At 27.3% G+C, this 24,651-nt stretch overlaps 1 protein-coding gene across 3 annotated transcripts in view; it reads right to left on the reverse strand.

Moving 5' to 3' along the window:
• Positions 1-12,797: 12,797 nt before the first annotated feature.
• LOC145241986 (protocadherin gamma-C3-like) overlaps positions 12,798-24,651 on the reverse strand; it is a 317,626-nt gene continuing 305,772 nt past the window's right edge. For all 3 annotated transcript variants that reach the window (XM_080104859.1, XM_080104861.1, XM_080104860.1), the window contains one exon: positions 12,798-13,762. In XM_080104859.1, coding sequence (XP_079960985.1) covers positions 12,915-13,762 — 848 coding nt within the window. In that variant the 3' untranslated portion in view covers positions 12,798-12,914. The remainder of the gene's footprint in view (positions 13,763-24,651) is intronic.

Below are 24,651 nucleotides of genomic sequence, written 5' to 3' on the forward strand. Positions count from 1 at the left end.
TAGATCGATTATTAACTGATTATTATATTATTATAGATTGATTATTAAATTATTATTATATTATTATAGATTGATTATTAAATGGTTATTATATTATTAAAGATTGATTATGAAATGATTATTATATTATTATAAATCGATTATTAAATGATTATTATATTATTATAGATGGATTATTAAATGATTATTATATTATTATAGATTGATTATTAAATGATTATTATATTATTATAGATAGATTATTCAATGATTATTATATTATTATAGATTGATTATTAAATGATTATTATATTATTATAGATTGATTATTAAATGATTATTATATTATTATAGATCGATTATTTAATGATTATTATATTATTATAGATTGATTTTAAATGATTATTATATTATTATAGATTGATTATTAAATGATTATTATATTATTATAGATTGATTTTAAATGATTATTATATTATTATAGCTTGATTATTAAATGATTATTATATTATTATAAATCGATTATTAAATGATTATTATATTATTATAGATCGATTATTAAATGATTATTATATTATTATAGATTGAGTTTTAAATGATTATTATATTATTATAGATTGATTATTAAATGATTATTATATTATTATAGATGGATTATTAAATGATTATTATATTATTATAGATTGATTATTAAATGATTATTATATTATTATAGATCGATTATTAAATGATTATTATGTTATTATAGATCGATTATTAAATAATTATTATATTATTATAGATTGATTATTAAATGATTATTATATTATTATAGATTGAGTATTAAATGATTATTATATTATTATAGATAGATTATTAAATGATTATTATATTATTATAGATCGATTATATAACGATTATTATATTATTATAGATCGATTATTTATTTAATATTGTATTATTATAGATCGATTATTGAATGATTATTATATTATTATAGATTGATTATTAAATGATTATTATATTATTATAGATTTATTATGAAATTATTATTATATTATTATAGATTGATTATTAAATGATTATTTTATTATTATAGATTGATTATTAAATGATTATTATATTATTATAGATCGATTGTTAAATGCTTATTATATTATTATAGATTGATTATTAAATGATTATTATATTATTATAGATTGATTATTAAATGATTCTTATATTATTATAGATTGATTATTCAATGATTATTATATTATTATAGATTGATTATTAAATGATTATTATATTATTATAGATTGATTATTAAATGATTATTATATTATTATAGATTGATTATTAAACGATTATTATATTATTATAGATCGATTATTAAATGATTATTATATTATTATAGATCGATTATTAAACGATTATTATATAGATCGATTATTAAATGATTATTATATTATTATATATTGATTATAAAATGATTATTATATTATTATAGATTGATTATCAAATTATTATTATATTATTATAGATCGATAATTAAACGATTATTATATTATTATAGATCGATTATTAAATGATTATTATATTATTATAGATTTATTATTAAATGATTATTATATTATTATAGATGGGTTATTAAATTATTATTATATTATTATAGATCGATTATTAAATGATTATTATATTATTATAGATTGATTATGAAATGATTATTATATTATTATAGATTGATTATTAAACGATTATTATATTATTATAGATCGATTATTAAATGATTATTATATTATTATAGATTGATTATTAAATGATTAATATAATGTTATAGATTTATTATTAAATGATTATTATATTATTATAGATTGATTATTAAATGATTATTATATTATTATAGATCGATTATTAAATGATTATTATATTATCATAGATTGATTATGAAATGATTATTATATTATTATAGATCGATTATTAAATGATTATTATATTATTATAGATTGATTATTAAATGATTATTATATGATTATAGATCGATTATTAAACGATTATTATATTATTATAGATCGATTATTAAATGATTATTATATTATTATAGATTGATTATAAAATGATTATTATATTATTATAGATTGATTATCAAATTATTATTATATTATTATAGATCGATTATTAAACGATTATTATATTATTATAGATCGATTATTAAATGATTATTATATTATTATAGATCGATTATTAAATGATTATTATATTATTATAGATGGGTTATTAAATGATTATTATATTATTATAGATCGATTATTAAATGATTATTATATTATTATAGATTGATTATGAAATGATTATTATATTATTATAGATTGATTATTAAACGATTATTATATTATTATAGATCGATTATTAAATGATTATTATATTATTATAGATTGATTATTAAATGATTAATATATTATTATAGATTGATTATTAAATGATTATTATATTATTATAGATTGATTATTAAATGATTATTATATTATTATAGATCGATTATTAAATGATTATTATATTATCATAGATTGATTATGAAATGATTATTATATTATTATAGATCGATTATTAAATGATTATTATATTATTATAGATTGATTATTAAATGATTATTATATGATTATAGATCGATTATTAAATGATTATTGTATTATTATAGATTGATTATGAAATGATTATTATATTATTATAGATTGATTATTTAATGATTATTATATTATTATAGATTGAATATTAAATGATTATCATATTATTATAGATCGATTATTAAATGATTATTATATTATTATTGATTGATTATTAAATGATTATTATATTATTATAGATTGATTATTAAATGATTATTCTATTATTATAGATTGAATATTAAATGATTATTATATTATTATAGATGGGTTATTAAACGATTATTATATTATTATAGATCGATTATTAAATGATTATTATATTATTATAGATTGATTATAAAATGATTATTATATTATTATAGATCGATTATTAAATGATTAATATATTATTATAGATCGATTATTAAATGATTGTTATATTATTATAGATCGATTATTAAATGATTGTTATATTATTATAGATTGATTATTATATGATTATTATATTATTATAGATTGATTATTAAACGATTATTATATTATTATAGATCGATTATTAAACGATTATTATATAATTATAGATCGATTATTAAACGATTATTATATTATCATAGATCGATATTTAAACGATTATTATATTATTATAGATCGATTATTAAATGATTATTATATTATTATAGATTGATTATTAAATGATTATTATATTATTATAGATTGATTATTAAATGATTATTCTATTATTATAGATCGATTATTAAATGATTATTATGTTATTATAGATCGATTATTAAACGATTATTATATTATTATAGATCGATTATTAAATGATTATTATATTATTATAGATCGATTATTAAATGATTATTATATTATTATAGATCGGTTATTAAATGATTATTATATTATTATAGATTGATTATTAAATGATTATTATATTATTATAGATTGATTATGAAATGATTATTATATTATTATAGATTGATTATTAAATGATTATTATATTGTTATAGATTGATTATTAAATGATTATTATATTATTATAGATTGATTATTAAATGATTATTATATTATTAGAGATTGATTATTAAACGATTATTATATTATTATAGATTGATTATTAAATTATTATTATATTATTATAGATTGATTATTTAATGATTATTATATTATTATAGATTGATTATTAAATGATTATTATATTATTATAGATCGATTATTTAATGATTAATATATGATTATAGATTGATTATTAAATGATTATTATATTATTTAGATTGATTATTAAATGATTATTATATTATTATAGATCGATTATTAAATGATTATTATATTATCATAGATTGATTATGAAATGATTATTATATTATTATAGATCGATTATTAAATGATTATTATATTATTATAGATTGATTATTAAACGATTATTATATTATTATAGATCGATTATTAAATGATTATTATATTATTATAGATTGATTATTAAATGATTAATATATTATTATAGATTGATTATTAAATGATTATTATATTATTATAGATTGATTATTAAATGATTATTATATTATTATAGATCGATTATTAAATGATTATTATATTATCATAGATTGATTATGAAATGATTATTATATTATTATAGATCGATTATTAAATGATTATTATATTATTATAGATTGATTATTGAATGATTATTATATGATTATAGATCGATTATTAAATGATTATTATATTATTATAGATTAATTATGAAATGATTATTATATTATTATAGATTGATTATTTAATGATTATTATATTATTATAGATTGAATATTAAATGATTATCATATTATTATAGATCGATTATTAAATGATTATTATATTATTATAGATTGATTATTAAATGATTATTATATTATTATAGATTGATTATTAAATGATTATTATATTATTATAGATTGATTATTAAATGATTATTATATTATTATAGATTGATTATTGAATGATTATTATATTATTATAGATTGATTATTAAATGATTGTAATATTATTATAGATCGATTATTAAATGATTATTATATTATTATAGATTGATTATTAAATGATTATTATATTATTATAGATGGGTTATTAAACGATTATTATATTATTATAGATCGATTATTAAATGATTATTATATTATTATAGATCGATTATTAAATGATTATTATATTATTATAGATTGATTATTAAATGATTATTATATTATTATAGATTGATTATTAAATTATTATTATATTATTATAGATCGATTATTAATTGATTATTATGTTATTATAGATCGATTATTAAACGATTATTATATTATTATAGATCGATTATTAAATGATTATTATATTATTATAGATCGATTATTAAATGATTATTATATTATTATAGATCGGTTATTAAATGATTATTATATTATTATAGATCGATTATTAAATGATTATTATATTATTATAGATTGATTATGAAATGATTATTATATTATTATAGATTGATTATTAAATGATTATTATATTGTTATAGATTGATTATTAAATGATTATTATATTATTATAGATTGATTATTAAATGATTATTATATTATTATAGATTGATTATTAAACGATTATTATATTATTATAGATTGATTATTAAATGATTATTATATTATTATAGATTGATTATTTAATGATTAATATATTATTATAGATTGATTATTAAATGATTATTATATTATTATAGATTGATTATTAAATGATTATTATATTATTATAGATTGATTATTAAATGCTTATTATATTATTATAGATCGATTATTAAATGATTCTTATATTATCATAGATTGATTATGAAATGATTATTATATTATTATAGATCGATTATTAAATGATTATTATCTTATTATAGATTGATTATTAAATGATTATTTTATGATTATAGATTGATTATTAAATGATTATTATATTATTATAGATTGATTATTAAATGATTATTATATTATTATAGATTGATTATTGAATGATTATTATATTATTATAGATTGAATATTAAATGATTATCATATTATTATAGATGGATTATCAAATGATTATTATATTATTATAGATTGAGTTTTAAATGATTATTATATTATTATAGATTGATTATTAAATGATTATTATATTATTATAGATCGATTATTAAATGATTATTATATTATTATAGATTGATTATTAAATGATTATTATATTGTTATAGATCGATTATTAAATGATTATTATATTATTATAGATTGATTATTAAATGATTATTATATTATTATAGATCGATTATTAAATGATTATTATATTATTATAGATTGATTATTAAATGATTATTATATTATTATAGATAGATTATTCAATGATTATTATATTATTATAGATTGATTATTAAATGATTATTATATTATTATAGATTGATTATTAAATGATTATTATATTATTATAGATCGATTATTAAATGATTATTATATTATTATAGATCGATTATTAAATGATTATTATATTATTATAGATCGGTTATTAAATGATTATTATATTATTATAGATCGATTATTAAATGATTATTATATTATTATAGATTGATTATGAAATGATTATTATATTATTATAGATTGATTATTAAATGATTATTATATTGTTATAGATTGATTATTAAATGATTATTATATTATTATAGATTGATTATTAAATGATTATTATATTATTATAGATTGATTATTAAACGATTATTATATTATTATAGATTGATTATTAAATGATTATTATATTATTATAGATTGATTATTTAATGATTAATATATTATTATAGATTGATTATTAAATGATTATTATATTATTATAGATTGATTATTAAATGATTATTATATTATTATAGATTGATTATTAAATGCTTATTATATTATTATAGATCGATTATTAAATGATTATTATATTATCATAGATTGATTATGAAATGATTATTATATTATTATAGATCGATTATTAAATGATTATTATCTTATTATAGATTGATTATTAAATGATTATTTTATGATTATAGATTGATTATTAAATGATTATTATATTATTATAGATTGATTATTAAATGATTATTATATTATTATAGATTGATTATTGAATGATTATTATATTATTATAGATTGAATATTAAATGATTATCATATTATTATAGATGGATTATCAAATGATTATTGTATTATTATAGATTGAGTTTTAAATGATTATTATATTATTATAGATTGATTATTAAATGATTATTATATTATTATAGATCGATTATTAAATGATTATTATATTATTATAGATTGATTATTAAATGATTATTATATTCTTATAGATCGATTATTAAATGATTATTATATTTTTATAGATTGATTATTAAATGATTATTATATTATTATAGATCGATTATTAAATGATTATTATATTATTATAGATTGATTATTAAATGATTATTATATTATTATAGATAGATTATTCAATGATTATTATATTATTATAGATTGATTATTAAATGATTATTATATTATTATAGATTGATTATTAAATGATTATTATATTATTATAGATCGATTATTAAACGATTATTATATTATTATAGATTGATTATTAAATGCATGTGATTCTGTGTAAAAAGTTGCAAAAATTGAAACCTAGATCAACTTTTTTAAAATCAATGAAAAAATATTGGTCAACAATTTTTTTTTTGGACGACCTATTAGATCCTACAATGTACCAGATGTTAAGATTCGGTTCAAAATAGTAGAATTTATCTAAAATCTAGAATTTTCTAATTAAAAATTGGAATTTTTACCGAAAGAAAATCATCGATTTGGTTTCCTTATTTTCTAAATAATTTTTTTAATATCATTTTTAGGTTTTTATTTGATTTTCATAAACATTGAATCTTTATATTCAATCAGATTAAATGAACAATTTTCTTTTTTTAAAATTAAAACAAATTAATTACATCATTTATAAACGATTCAAAAATATCTCATTCTAAACCAAAAACTTTTTAAAACTACGTAAAAATATTAATAACCAAAAAATAAATTACAATAAGAAATAAAATAAACATCATATAAAAAAAATCCACGCCAAAATAAACAAAACATGTTATTTAGACTGAAGAAACACAACAAAATAATGCTTAACAAAATTAATAAAATAAATAAAACGTATTGCATAAAAACAAATATCAAAATAATATTCACCATTGTTTAAAAAAAATAAATTCATGTGTGTGTAGTTATGAGTGGGAAAAGCGGATATACGAAAACAATAGAATCAAATTGAGTCATGTGAAATGATTGTTTATATTTTGTATTTACTGTTAAGACTGCTTAAAAAAATGAATGAAGATTAATTTATTTATTGCGGACTATTACCCTCATCTTTCTTAGTTATTTGTTTTTTCACGACGTTTCGGCCAACTATTCCTTTGGCCTTCATCAGGTGGTAACCACGACAGGATAGGAACCCCGAATCTCCTAACTGTATTTTCAGCAATTACTGCCATCCATAGTTGTTGTCGTCTCACCACGTTTTGGCCAAGTAAGCCTCTGGTCGACTTTGGGTAGGATTGAAACCATTATCTTCAGACAATTCTCACCTGGAACGGTAGAACAAATGCTAGAGGAATAGTTGTCCGAAACATCGTGAAACAACAACTAATAAAGATGAGAGTAATAGTCCGTAATAAATAAATTAATAAATAATACTCATCTCAATAATGAATTCCAATTAAATAATATATGAATGAAGATTTTTTTAGTTTTAAAGTTACAAGACAGGGATATGTGAGATAAAGGAGGGGCGGATAAGAAAAGACGAGATGCGGAAAGATAGAGGAAAAAGATAAACAGGGAAATTTCAAATTTCTTTTAAAACGTTTGATAACGGCTAAGAAAAAAAAAATAGATTACAAAAGAAAAAGAACTCGAGCAGAGGGGACATTCTTATTGTTAGACATTAACAGGGCAACACCAAAGGTATGCTGGTCCTGGGTATGATCTTAAACTATATCCGATGGTGAGGCCCCAGCTTGCGGGCTTTGCAGGGGTGTTGAGTCCCCCCCTTAATTACCATTGCTCCCAGGTCCACTCTGACCCGGAGTGGTAGTACCTGTTAGGGTCCCAACTATGGGTTAAATAGAAACCGACTTGAAAAAAGAAACAAATATATTCTATTAAAAAACTTTTTCTCCAAAATCACTGGATTCGGCATTAAATAACCTGAAAAGGGTTGATATGCCGTAAAACAAAACCAACCAACCAACCAACCGAAGGTATGCTAGTCGACGATTATTATGAATGTTATAATATTTGTAAAAGTAGAATGTTATCCAAAAAAGCAAAATAACTATTTACAGAGAAAATTTTTATGTTAAGAAGTTTCAATAGGAAAGAACGTTAGAATATAAACCATAATTTAAAAATAGGTTGACCTCTAGAGTCTGATGTAATCTTATGTAGAGGTCACTTACAGTGAGGTGGACTTGAAAAACGCGTATGATTTTTTAAGTTAAGAGTCGGGAGTGAGACAGAGCAAATCAAGTTTGAGTCGAGAGAGGGAGATGGTACACGGATGGTAGAGGGAATCAGACTAAGACCAGTGGCAGCTTTCCAATGGAGAAACATCAGTAATGAAAGTTGCTGAAAAGACAACTCGAGATTTGTTGATTCATTGTTGAATGTTCTTTGTAGCTTTTCCGAGGATCCATCAAACAGGATCAGGATGGACCAGGTAAGTTTCTCCGATTGGCCCGATATTACAACCCCAGAAAACTATTATTTGTCCTTTTCTGTTGTAAATGTTACATGTCCATGAGTGACCAATTTTGGAATTCCAGGCACTGTATGTAGGAGGACATCAACACCTCTCTGCAAGAGTTGCAAAAACCTAACGTCATCATCAACGGGGATATACATGCTACTGGGGACCACTTGTGAATTTCATACTCCTATGGAAATTCCTCTTTCGGTGGAAGCCAGTTAAACCCAAATAGGGTTAGTGCCATTTCACACACACATCACAAACACATCCATAATATATACTCCCCCAGTACACAACATTTTACTATTTTGTGTGAAGTGGAAACGACTTGTAGTAAACCCCAAAAAATGAAAATGTGGTAAGAAGTAATAAAAAATGTTGGATACTATTAGAAGAGAAAAAACTAAATCTATTTAAACCTAAATTTAAATTGACAAGAAAGAGGGAAAAGGAGAATAAAAAAAGTATGCAAAGATAGGTGAGCGGATAAAGATTAAAAAATACCTCAACTCATTCCCGAGGAAGTCTTGATAACAAAAATGAAATATTAAAAATATGAATCCATTGAATTTTTGGTTTATCCACTTTTTCCCCATTTCCATTCACACACATATTTATTAATTAAATTATAAATCCGACAGCATATCTTAAAGTAAATGTTAATTTTTTTTTTTAAGTATACCCATATTATGTATCTAGACAATTTCTGTATTGTATAAACATAAAATAATTATCTTCACAGCTCGAACAAGAGTCCACAAAAATAGTTTGAGTTTCATTTTTTTTATGTAGATTTTTCTATGTTGCAACCCACTAGAAAATTATTATGTTTATTTGATACAGAATTTACCTATTAATAATATGGGTATCGTTTTAAAACATTTATTTCAAAATTAAATATATATGTAAAAAAAACCCACACATCACAAAAAGAATATAAAAAAATATCATACTTAGAAGTAACCAAAAATTGAGATCAGCAGAAACAAAAAAGTACAAAAATAATTTTTGAAATTTCTCAGAAAAATATTCAAATCAGATGACTTTTTGAAAAATAATTATTCTTCATATTATTTGGATTATTCGACTACCAAAGGCGGAACATCTGCTGATTTTAATAGTAAGACTTGCTTTCTCAGTTATTTTTCCATTCTCTTTTGAGTAGTGACATAAATCTGACAATCGTTTTTAATACATTCCTCAAATCGCCATCCAACCTCAAAGTACAAATAGTAGTTTGCTTGAAGCATTGCTGGTAAAACTTATTTATTTATATTTCATATTCTGAGGCGGATTGTTTATATTACTTGTATTAATTTGACTATTCTTCACCTTTTGAGTGTTATTTATGCAACTTCGATCGGATTGGCCTTCAGTCGTCTTCAGACATGTTGGTTGCTTTTCCAAACAACAACCAATATGCCTGAAGACGGTCGAAGGCCAATTCGCCCAAAACACTGCACAAATAACACTCAAGATGAGAACAAGAATCCGATCAATACAAGTAATATTTATATTTTATATTCTTGTATCAACCTTGCAATTATCAAAACAATCACACTCTACCAAAACCGCTGATCTACGTCTCATAGATTACAATTTAGGTTACAATTTCGTAATTAAAAAAAAGAATATTCGTATTATTTGGATTCTTTGGACTGCTGTTCTCATTTTGAATGTTATTTTCACAATGTTATAACTTCTGACTTCTTCAGGTCTATCTTGTCAAACTCCAGAATCTTTCTGTCAAACTCTGGAATCTACATTGAATTTTGAATGGAATCCTTTATTTAATCCACAGAGGTTGCATTTTCTTGTTCCATCAGCCATAACTGGGTAGAAGTTCTAAGTAATTTGCAGTTGTATTTTCTTGTGTCACCTGCACTGAGGATCTAACCTTCAAGCTCCAGAAGAGTGTGATTTGCAATTGAATTTTACCAAGTACTTTATCCACTATGCTATGGATCCTTGCAGAGAAGGTTGTGGATTACATCGACCAAAACGTTGTGAAAGTGACAACTCCCTATTTAGAATATTCCTGTAGGTTTGGTTCCTAATTCAAATAACCCCCTTATGTTTCAGTGATAATGGGCCATTGTTTAGGATGAATGAAATGAAATAAAAACAAAATTTTTAAGCAAAAGCTGGTGATTGTTAGATAATTGGATCGCACATCTTTTGAACATTTGTCCATTTGTCGATGAGTGAAGACGAAAATCTGACTATCTGAGCTTGCTAATTCTAAGAGTCCATCCCCCCATAGCCCTTGGGCCCCTGGAGGGGAATAGACCATCTACAACTTTTATAGATGTTTTTGTAGTGAGGAGTTCTTTTTACAGGGTGAGGGTGCTCGCACCACACCCAACCTTCCCAGAAGGAACATACAGTGCCTAGTCTTCCTAAAAGGCCACCTATCTGGTACTGGCCAGGCTCAACGTTGCTTAACTTCCGTGATCTGGCGAAAACCGGCGTATCAACATGATTGTGCCGTACATTAATTCTAAGAGTGCACTTTGGTAAACATTCATGTCATTAAAATATTCTAAACTTGCATAGGGTACTAGTCTTGCATCAAATTTTCTGTTTGGGGTAATTTTTTCATATTATGGAGAACTTTACTAAATTTAGTATGGATCATTCTTAACATATCGGACGTGTCATAGGTCAAAATTGTACTATTGCTGATAGGCATACTAATAAACAATACTTAGTTAAAATGTATTCCTCAAAATGTCTCTAAATGTCGAATGAAACATTGTTGACTTAATAAGGGCCTCGTAAAAAGGTAAATAATACTATGGCTAATAGCAATAAACATTTTAGATATTAACATTTTAGATATTAACAATTCATTGATAATTCCTATTGCATGATATGCAGCAAAACCGACTAGACAGACTTTTTATTATTGGAATTAAATAATTCAAAATAGGGTTGCTATGTCCTGGCATTAAAGAACATAATAAATGTTATAATCCAGACTACACAAGTATTTTTTATTCTAATATTAAATGATATTAAATAGAATTGTTAAAACAAACAAAATAATGTGTTAACTGTATTTCGACATTGAATAACTTTAAAAGGCTTGATATGCCATGAAATAAAGGGAACAAACCTTTTACTATGTTTTGGCATAAAATAATCTAAGAATGATTAATATATCATAAATCAAACAAGATAGGTTTTTTTTTTAAATTTATGGTATTAAATAAACCAAGAAGGGTTGATATGCAATAAATAAAATAAAAAATTGCATCCCAAAATGATAAAACAAGCTAACCCTTCAACCTCGCCTGAAAATCAATATTCCTCTATCAGATAAACTATAAAATCCAATCGACTCCTTATATCCTGATCCTTTAATGTGCTGGTCAATTTAAAAAAATATGGAAGAACACACACGCCAAAAAAGATCACAGAAATCTTGGATAATAAAAATTTATGCTTTATCAGGAAAAGGATTTGAAGAATTTTGTACAGCAAATGACAGTCATATAAAAACATTCACAAACAGCTTAACATCTTCCATCAACAGAGACTCGTGGGTCAATGGTTTTGTGTGTGTGGCGCCCGCGTGTGGCTTTGTGATTCGGATTCTACAACATGATACTTTGTGGCTGCTGCTGCTGCTTTCTGTACAGTTTGTTTTGATTGTTCTACCAAGCCTGGATAATCTGGGTGCGGTACCCGGGGTGGTGTTCTGATCGGTAACCTGACAGACTGATCCACCGGTTCCAAGTAGTCAGAATGTGATATCTGTTTCTGTAGGATCTTTTTCTTCTGCTTCGGTAGACTCCATGGTTGCGAGTAAGTGTCCGATCCACTGTCCGCCGAAATCGGCTCAAGGTAATCTGAGCACGGTTTCGGGTCGGAGGAAGGTCTCCGACTCTCCGATGTACTGCCAGGCTGCGAGTATGTCTCCGAGTTGCCGCTATCAGATGTGACCGGTTCAAGATAGTCCGAATCTGGGATATTTGCATGACGCGGCATCGACGTCTGTCGGAAGTCAGACGTGCGTCTCCGGCTTCCAGACATACTGCTAGGTTGTGAGTAGGTATCAGAACTGCCACTCTCTGAGGTAGCAGGTTCAACATAATCCGAATCTACTGGGTGTGCCAGGCCCTGGGCAACAGACAAGGCCTGTTTCAAATCTGATGATCGCCTCCTGTGATCCTGTTGACTGCTGGGGTGGGTATGTGAACCAGACGAAGTGTTGTCTAATGAGACAGGTTTCAGTTTAGTTTGAGGGATTTGAGCAATGATTGGTTGAAACAGACGCTTGGAAGTCATTTTTGCATCTCCAGGACAATTGAATCTTGGTTTCTGGGTTTTGACATTGATGTTTGGTGATTGCTCCGGTGGGCGGGCAAGAGAATAATCCGAACCTTCTGAATCTGAAATAGAAGAAAGAAAAAGAAATATAAGCAACTTTATGCATGATTTTGGTTTAATTTTGTGAACTGGAAAATTATATTTCGACTGCATTTTGACCGATTCACACTTTAAACTACACTAAGTTTACTTGTTTATTAATTTTTATGTTCCCTCCTCCATCAAATTTGATTGGTGTTGATTATTTATATGTAGTTTATTCACTTGAAAAGTTACAATTGATGTTGACACAAGTAAAATTAACAAATAAACAAACTTATTCATAAATTATTTAATGAATTGGTAATTTCAACGTTTATTTTTAAATGAGTGTACAAAAATCAACGAGAAAAAAAAATGCTTCACTAAATGTCTAGATTAGTAAAAGTATAAAAAGAAAGAAAATATCTAAAACGGAAAGTTAAAAAAAAAAAAAAAAGAAAAAAAAAAGGAAGATGTATCAGTTAGTATATAAAGAAAAACCGATGTAAAAGTCTCATGATGGAAATTAAGTAATGGCTTTTCCCGAATTCTTTTAAAGAGTGGTGCCTGACTTTGCTCTCTTCATTCTCCTAAAGAATTAAAATTTTTATCCATTGAACTGGTAATTTCAATGTTTATTTTTAAACTTCCTTTCAAAAATAATTTAGAAAAAAAAAAAACAATGCTTAGCCAAACGTCAAAATTGATGAAACAAATAAGAAAGAAATAAGAAAGAAAACGTCTAAAACTGAAAAGTAAAAAAAAAGAAAAAGAGTAAAAAGAAAGACATATCAACCAGTATATAATAAACGGAAAAAAAGTGTCATTATAGAAATTGAGTAATGATTTCTTTCCCAATCTGTTTAAGGAGGGGGGATGACTTGCTATTTACTATCTTCATTCTCCTAAAGAATTGAAATTTTCATTGAGTAAAGATTTACTCATTAAATTTTGTGTGACTGAACGGATATATATTTACTTAAATTTTTATGTACAAGTAAATACACATTGGTCTTTATTATAGAGTGACAGATTCAAAGGAAATCGTGCATAGCATCACATGACCAATCATATAGAGTACTAGCATACAGATTTCATACTTATAGAGCCAATACTTTATTGATTATTATATTGTACCCAATATATAATATGGATTTCAAAAGTTTTAAAATAAATATGACTTGGGTGCCGTCAGTTAAAATTGAAAGCAAAAATATAACTTTTCAGCATTGTTCATTACAATCTGCGCTATGTCCATATGTATACCAAAACTTTAAAAATAACGTTGTTAAACATATAAATGTATATTTGTGCATGCATACAAGATACACGTTTAGTCGACTTATGCCTGCCAAGTTACAATTTTTTAAAAATTTGATCCTTTAGCAGCTATTTTTACTGGCTAAAAACCAAATCCAATTTGTTCCATAGGTCCAAATCCCCTATATATCAAGTTTTAAATCTGTAAACAAAAAATTGAAAGAGTAGTTTGGTTGAAACCGTTCCGCACACACACACACACACACACACAGACAAGGTAACATTTATATATTTACAAATGACATTAACGTTTTTATGAATAATTGCATTTAGATTTTAACAAAATTCTGTATCAAGTGACTAAGAAACACCAGCATACACAATTATTGAAGAAAAAAGATTTGAATATGAAAAAAAATATATATATATATCATAAATGAGCAACACACTTGAAGAAGGCTGAAGAGCATATCGGTCTAAAGGTAAACAGAATAAAAAAATAAACAGCGAGAAGAATTAACTTAAGTAAGACAATAAATTTCAAATTTAAAGACATTGGTAGTTTATTAAAAAGAAAAAAAAATGCAAATGTGATTAATATCACAGGAAACGATGAACATTTTTTTTTGAATAAATGTGAATAAATACACAACTTTATTTCAATTATGACATAGAGTAAACGCATCGGTACTTGTACAGTTTAATCAAGACATTAAAAAAATGAAAATATCGAAAAAAAGGTTATATTGTACATATCTGTTATGGAATGAAGCTCTCCGAAAAAAAATTTCACTCAATTTCATCAAGTAGTTTTTTTCTGTTTTTTTTTTTTTTTTACAGCGAAAAAACAATTTGTTATGATACCGAGCAAAAGGTTCAATTTTTAGGAAGAAAGCTATTATTAAAGATGGGGAGGGAGTGTCGGCGCTTTACATGGAGTTATCTCCCTGTGGCGTGTTAAAAATTTTCACAAAGGCTGACTTCAACGCACTCTCATAAAAACATGTTTTCTGCTGTAAAAAAAAAAATTACTCAATCAAATTAAATGAAAATATTTTTCAGAGATCTTCAGTCCAAAACGGATACGTACAATATAACCTTTTTTTCGACATTTTCATTTTTTTAATGTCTTGATTAAACTGTACAAGTACCAGAAAATCTATATAGAAAACCTATTTTATTAGTTGACTTTATCATTTGCCATTGGTATGAGCATCTAATCACAAAGTTTTATTAGATAAACAAGAAAAGATATTAGGATGATTTCATTCAATCTGGGCATTTAGTAATGAAAATACTATTTCAAATGCAACAACAAAATAAGATTTTATAGGGATGAAAGAATGCATAAAAAAATATTATTTCAAACTGACGTCTGACATGCGCAAACACTATTTAAAACTTGTTTAAAACTTGTGTGATACAGCGACACAGCTATTTATAGAGATATGTGTGGAAGAATGAGCAATGCTATTTCAAATTCATAATTAAAAAAAATATATATTTTTTACCCCAAACAAACGTTTGGAACGTAAGGAGCTTCTATTTGTCTAGCAGAGGCTGAATGGAGTTGAGCAGCGAGATTTCTGTTCTCATAACATTTAGACTTCTGCATGTTAGTACAGTCAGGAAAGAAGAAACCAGGTAGGGAATTTCAAAGTCCAGCAGTCTGAGGGGAAAAAAACTATTAAAGAAAGTTTTTACAGAATCTAAGACCTCAACAGTGTAAGTGTGGAATTTTACTGCTTGTCGGGTTTGTTGGGACTATGTAGATCGAAGGGACACAAGTGCTGTGAGTTCATCAGAGCGTATTCCATTAAAGTACTTGTCAAATAGGCACAGGGATGTGACATCGCGGCAATGGGACAGGGACTGGATCTTGGCCAATAGCGTGGAACCTATTTAATTTGAAATTCTTTTTTTGGATGCTGTTTAAGAGTGAAAGACTAAGTAGCAGATGCTTTAACTCAGATGCCGTAACAATAATCCTTGCATGGACGAATTGTAGCTTTGAAGGGAGTAATTTTCTCGCACATTAGAGGGAGCCCACCTTTTTCACAGCAGCTTTGGCAATATCCTAAATGTTTTTTTTCTGTTTATGTTAAACTAATAAGTTTGGAAGATGTCCTCTTAGGTAGGTTGTTATTTGTCATGGCAATCGGTGGTTGAGAAGGATTTTTTAGAAACAAACCAAATCTCAGTAGAATTAAATGTTACCATCTACTTATAGCCTCATTCCACTATGGTCGGTTTTTGTCATTGTCTTTATTATGTGTACGTTCGTTTTACTCTCATTTTGCAGTATACTTATCCCAGACTCACTTGTTAAAGGAAAGAAGCTTAATCTTAGTAGCATCAAATGTTACCAAGCATTTATGGCCTTATTCCACTACAGACTTAAAGTCGTGTTCTAGGGTTTCTGCTATTGTCTTGGATATGTGTACATTCGTTTTTCCCTCATATCTATTATAGAGTGTGGTGGCATCATCAAATACACCCATCTCAGACACAATTTTATCAGGAAGGTTATTTATGAATATCAGAAATAGTAAAGGTCTAAGGATAAACTCTTGCAACACACTTTCCTTAACATCATGTTGTTTGGACGTACGACCATCGAGGACAACTTGAATTTTTCGATTGTCTACAAAGGATTTGATTATGTTGACTATTCGTTCAGAAATACCATAAGATTTAATTTCCATGAGAAGCCCTTTGTGCCAAACCTTGTCAAAAGCTTTGGATATATCAACAGCTACAGTTCTAGCTTCCCCCATCTTATTTAGTGCATATATATATATATATATATATATATATATATATGGCATATGTGTTCAGAGATGACGGTTAAAATATTTTTCAATAGAATGGACTTGCCTAAATTCATACTGTTTGTCAGAAAGAAACTTATCATTTACAAGATGGTAGTGCTTAATTGATTAAGGACTACAAGATTTTAATGAACAAGGGCAGGAGACTGATGGGGCGATAATTGAGTGGGTCAGTTCTTTCGCTAGAATTCTTGAATACTGGTATAATACAAACACAATTTTCCAACTATCAGGGAAGCTCAACTCTGCTAGACATTTGTTGAAGAATTTGGAGAAGACAGGGGCTAGTTCAGCAGAGCATTTCTTAATTAGTATGACAGGGAAAAGATCTTACTCACATGCCTTTATTTTTTTATATCAAGGATATGAGGAAGGGTGATTTTCAGATCTACTAGTGTGACGTCTGTCTGCAAAGGGAAATTTGGTAGGGAGTGGTCTAGGGTGGAGTTGGAGGCAAACCACTGGGTAAGCAGGTGAATTTTCTCAGTTGCCGGGCAAGCGACTTTATGGATAGTTGGGAAATTGTTTATTGTCCATTAATCAACGCACGATTATAAATTTTACAGAAATACACGAGTTCCTATTTTCTGCAACTCATTAGGTTTATTAGTAACTTTGATATTCCTTCTCTTAACTGTGGCTATTTCACTCTTACAATTATTTCTAGCTTCTCTAAACCTTTTATCAATTTGTACTTGATTTTTGGCAGACAAATCGGTAGAATGCATGCTGTCTTTGTTCAATAGCAGCTGCATAAGTTGAAGTGAATCATTAGGGAGAGTGGAGTTTGCTATAATACTTTTGTGTGGGGACATGAACTTCAGTGCCTGCTTTGCACCATTCAATTGTCTTATTGTTTAGAAGGAAGAGAAAATATATTAGTCCATGGGGCATCTCTAATGTTTTCTCTGATGACTTCCTTATCAGCCTTTTGGAAGTACCTTGTCATTTTGAGTAACAGCTCCTCAGCTTTGGGTCGGGGACTTAGGGTGATGTCAACTAATACAACAATGTAATCGTGAAACTATAGGCATTTTTCACACAATCTTGGGATACTGTGGTAAGGAATCGGTCTAGAAGTGAGATTTTCTGATCTTCACAATCGGAGAATGTGACTGTCTGTGTTATAGAATGTGATATAGAGAAGCTATGCATGCTGCTACAAGAAACCAAACCGACTACTACGGTGTACATTAAAATCCCCAAATACATGTACTTGGGCTTTAGTATCTAAAAATAGTTTTTAATGAATTGAGCAATTAACACAGCCTTTTATAGAAATGAGTAATTGTATGCATAATGCTATTTCAAACTCATGTTGGATTAAGCAACAGAAAGAGCCTTTTATGAAGAACCACTGATGACAATTCTATTTCAAATCTTATAATGCTGAATTCACAAAAATGCGTTTTAAGTATTTTAGACTGCCAACGGCTACACATAACCTATTAGAAATAAACTTTTAAACTTCTATAAATAAAATATCAAAAGACCCCAAAAATTGGCGTTTGGATTGGATTATAAGCAACCTTGTTCATTATAATGACAACATTCAACAAATGCGGAGTAGTATGTCATTTTCATAAAGAACAGGTTTGCTTCTGATTCCATCGAGTAAGCCACTTTTAGAAGCACTTTTTATTTATAGATGTGTTCAAACATCCCTCTGAGATGTTTCTGAATTTTTTAAAATGAGAATTGGTTATTCGTATTGTTTGGATTCATCAGACTACTGTTCTCATCTTGAGTGTGATTTTCACAACGTTTCGGTCGATGTAACCTCCGACCTTCTTCAGATGTATCTTGTCGAACTCTGGAATGTTTTTGTCGAACTCTGGAATTTGGACGGAATTTCAAGTGAAACTCTTTATTTACTTTTTAGGCTTCAAATTTTTTATATCTTCAAATATTTATTCATGGTACTTTCTTTTTGTTTTTATAGCATATCAACCCTCCGTATTATTTGGATTCATCGGACCACTATTCTCATCTTGAGTGTGATTTTCACAACGTTTTGGTCGATATAACCTACGACCTCCTTCAGGTATTCTTGTTGAATTCTGAAATGTTTCTGTCATCGAAATTACGTCCAAATTCCCGAGTTCAAGAAGACACCTGAAGAAGGTTGGAGGTTACATTGACCGAAACATTGTGAAAATCACACTCAAGATGAGAACAGGAGTCATGAATCCAAATAATACGGATCCCTCTGGAGTTACTTCATACCAAAATCAGATTGACAGTCTTAGTATAGTCCTTTGCAGTTCTAACGTGGAATGCTGACAGGGTTGTTCAAGCGTTCAAGCATTTGGGGGAGGGGGCAAAAGTGTTCTTCCTCTAGGGTGCTGGCTTTTCAAATCGCACTTTCATGACCTTGTGTTACATCTTCCTAGCATGGGAAGAAGATTAATAAACTATGCATTCATGGTGAATGCTATAACTCAAAAGGAAAATGTATAATTGAGAAAGGCCTCCTTCTGATGTGCATATTTTATGGACGCATCTCCAAAATATTTTGCAGATTTTATGGACGCATCCCAAAAATATTTTGTAGATTTTATGGACGCATCTCAAAAATATTTTGCATATTTTATGGACGAATCTCAAAAATATTTTGCATATTTTATGGACGCATCTCAAAAATATTTTGCATATTTTATGGACGCATCTCCAAAATATTTTGCAGATTTTATGGACGCATCTCAAAAATATTTTGCAGATTTTATGGACGCATCTCCAAAATATTTTGCATATTTTATGGACGCATCTCAAAAATATTTTGTAGATTTTATGGACGCATCTCAAAAATATTTTGCAGATTTTATGGACGCATCTCCAAAATATTTTGCATATTTTATGGACGCATCTCAAAAATATTTTGCATATTTTATGGACGCATCTCCAAAATATTTTGCATATTTTATGGACGCATCTCAAAAATATTTTGCATATTTTATGGACGAATCTCAAAAATATTTTGCATATTTTATGGACGCATCTCAAAAATATTTTGCATATTTTATGGACGCATCTCAAAAATATTTTGCAGATTTTATGGACGCATCTCAAAAATATTTTGCAGATTTTATGGACGCATCTCAAAAATATTTTGTAGATTTTATGGACGCATCTCAAAAAAAATATTTTGCAGATTTTATGGACGCATCTCAAAAATATTTTGCAGATTTTATGGACGCATCTCAAAAATATTTTGCAGATTTTATGGACGCATCTCAAAAATATTTTGTAGATTTTATGGACGCATCTCAAAAATATTTTGCAGATTTTATGGACGCATCTCCAAAATATTTTGCAGATTTTATGGACGCATCTCCAAAATATTTTGCATATTTTATGGACGCATCTGAAAAAATATTTTACATATTTTATGGACGCATCTCCAAAATATTTTGCATATTTTATGGACGCATCTCCAAAATATTTTGCAGATTTTATGGACGCATCTCAAAAATACCGATGCTCGTGAAATGTTGCATCTCTTAACAATAATTCACTCATTCCAATGTCATTATTGTACTTATGTTGTATACATCGTTTACGATAAAAAGCATTTCTTTATGTGTATCATGAACTATTTAATTTCAATAATGTTGCCTAACTATGCATCATCAATTAATTATGATAAAATTGCTCATATCCGTGATGCGACCTATTTATTTAATAACAACAAGATTGCTTTTCTCAGTAAAGCAGGAACAATTTATTTTAATGAATTTTTCCGTTAAGTAGCATGGACTATTTACACTCGATTAAGTGATTGATCTGTGTATAGAATGGACTATCTCATCTCATTATAATGGAGATATTCAGTTACAACTGAAACCGTGTTACATTTCTCGAAGACATGTGATATTTCAAATGTTTTTTTTATGTGAAAGTTAAAAATGATTATCCTATTCTTAATGTTAAGATGTCAACGTGTGATTCTAGAATAGTAATTTCAAGGTTATGAGGGCTTTATGAAGCATAAAAACGATGTTATTTTTTATGTTTAATATTTTACTTTTTCTATTTCAAGCGGTCTTCTTCTCTTGATCACAATTTTATTTCACTACATTTTTATGATCAAGAGAGAAGGACCGCTTAAAATATTAAAATAAAATATTATATATATATAAAAACAACATCGTTTTTATACTTAAACCATCATAAGTTTGAAATTATTATCTTATCTCCGTATATAATATTTTGATTGCAGAAATTCCCATCTGGACCAAAGTACCATAGGTTTGCAACAACATACAAATTTATTATGTCTAAACTATTAGCCACTATCTTATGTAACTTTATAAAACCATTTTAGACACATTTAGTTGTTATAATAAAATCCTACATTTCAACCTAGGAGCAACATCATCACAATCACAACCATCTTTAGAGGAAATAATTCCTATTTTTTCCCTATAAATATCAAGTCCTCCTACCACCCTCAGTCATCACCAGGAGAAAATATACAAATTATACATTTATTGTGCTTGCCCCCTTCGTAATTAGATCATAAACTCATAGACATAACATAATCTTTCCCTTTTCCAATTCAAAAATAATAATGTTTCCCCAGACTAATTCCAGTCAATCTTATTGGCTGAGCACTGACTATTCCTATATTTTGGATTAATGGTGTTCGCATGCTAAACAAATCTTAATGTACCATTGAAATATGACATCGCAATGGTATCTACTTTTGCCATCTGAGTAAATTGCTTCGTTCATTTTCTTACATTTTACGGTGTAAGTTTGTATTTCCTCTCTCTCTCTCTCTCTCTCTCTCTCTCTCTCTCTCTCTCTCCCTCCCAACATTTCGCTGTATATATTGTTCTCAACTTGCTCGCTCGCTCTCTCTCTCTTTCTCTCTCTCTCGCTCGCTCGCTTTTTACATTTCTTTTCACGCCCAAAAAAAAAACATTTCATGGCGATGCCGAAGAAAAAACACAAAACATTTATTTCCTCTTTTTCTCACTCACTCACTTTGTACAATTGTTCCAGTAATTAATTATATTTTTGTCACACTTAGTTACATTTTTTTTAATTGTACTTTATTTCAAAATAAATATACTTTACTTAAACCTATACAATCTATTACGATCATCACCAAATTAAAAATAACTGCTTCAGCAATATCATTTACTGGATTCTCGACATTGAGCACATGTTAACATTTTTATGGGGGGGGGGAGTAAATTTGTACATTAGGTCCACCTCCACAATTTTCTTTAGAATGCCGACTTTCATAGGTTTTTCAACTATGCTAATCAAGAAAATCTCATTCAAATTTTGCAGAGACAAGTACTTATACAGATATAAAGACCTATATTATGCACTGTAATTCACTAGCTGCCAGGTTTGTATGCATGCGCAGGAAACAACCATGGCTGAAATGAAATAATCTGGCTTTCACTGGCGATTAGTGTTGGTTTGGGGCGATAGCATGCAGTTTATAGAAGCTAGAAATAATTGTAAGAGAGTGATAAACACAGCTAAGACAGATTACTCTGAAACCACCAGAAAGCGCATTGAAGCACAGAAATTAGGAACCCGGGATTTTTGGAAAATCTACAACAGCGTGTTAATAATGGACAGTCAATTATTCCCCCACTAACAAACAATCATGAGGTTGCTTGCACGGCAACTGACAAGGCTAATCTGCTTGCCAGTCGGTTTGCCTCAAACTCCACACTGAACTCGGTACACCACTCACTCCCTGATTTTCCTCTGCGAACAGACGCCACACTTGACGATTTGAAAATCACCCCTTCTCAGGTACATGCTATTATAAAAAACCTAGACACCTCCAAAGCATGTGGACCAGATCTCATCCCGGCTGTGCTATTAAAAAATGCTCTGCCGAGGTTGCTCCAGTTCTGTCCAAACTTTACAATAAATGCCTTAACGAATCTTGTTTTCCCGACTGCTGGAAAACCGCCTCTGTGGTACCAGTCTTCAAGAATTCTGGTGAAAGAACTGACCCACTAAATTATCGCCCCATTAGCCTCCTACCGCTTTTCGCCAAAATATTTGAGTCCTTAGTTAATCAAGCCCTAGTCCAGCACCTAACAGCTGCTAAACTCCTGACTGACAAACAATATGGATTCAGGCAAGCCCGTTCAACAGCAGATATCTTAACTGTAGTTTCTGAACGTATATACCGTTCATTGGATAAAACAGGGGAGGGTAGAGCGGTGGCCCTTGATATATCTAAGGCTTTTGACAGGGTATGGCACGATGGTCTTCTAAGGAAAATTAGATCATATGGAATCACTGGAAGAATTCATAATGTAATTAAATCCTTCTTAAGTAATAGAAAAATCAAAGTTGTCCTCGACGGACGTACATCCAAACAATATGACATAAATGCGGGAGTACCTCAGGGGTCTATCCTTGGACCTCTATTATTCCTGATATTCATAAACGACCTCCCTGATAATATTGTTTCGGAGATGGGTATATTTGCCGATGACACTACTCTCTATAACAGATATGAGGGGAAAACAAATGAACACATATCCAAGGAAATGGCAGAAACACTAGAGGATGACCTCCAATCTGTAGTGGAATGGAGACAAAGATAGATGGTCACATTCAATGCTGCTAAGACTAAGCTTGTTTCCTTCAATAACTACAAGAAGCCTTCTCTACCACCAATAGTAATGGCCAAGAACACATTGCCGGAAAGTACTTCTTTTAAACTCCTCGGCCTAACGTTTACAGGGAATATGAACTGGAATAGATACATTGAGAGCATTGCCAAGGCTGCTGCAAGGAAGGTTGGCTCCCTCTACCGTGCTAGAAAACTACTTACGCCTGCCAGTATCCTATAC

This window comes from Euprymna scolopes, chromosome 21 (assembly GCF_053919585.1).
Source record: "Euprymna scolopes isolate OS-2025 chromosome 21, ASM5391958v1, whole genome shotgun sequence".
NCBI lineage: Eukaryota > Metazoa > Mollusca > Cephalopoda > Sepiida > Sepiolidae > Euprymna > Euprymna scolopes.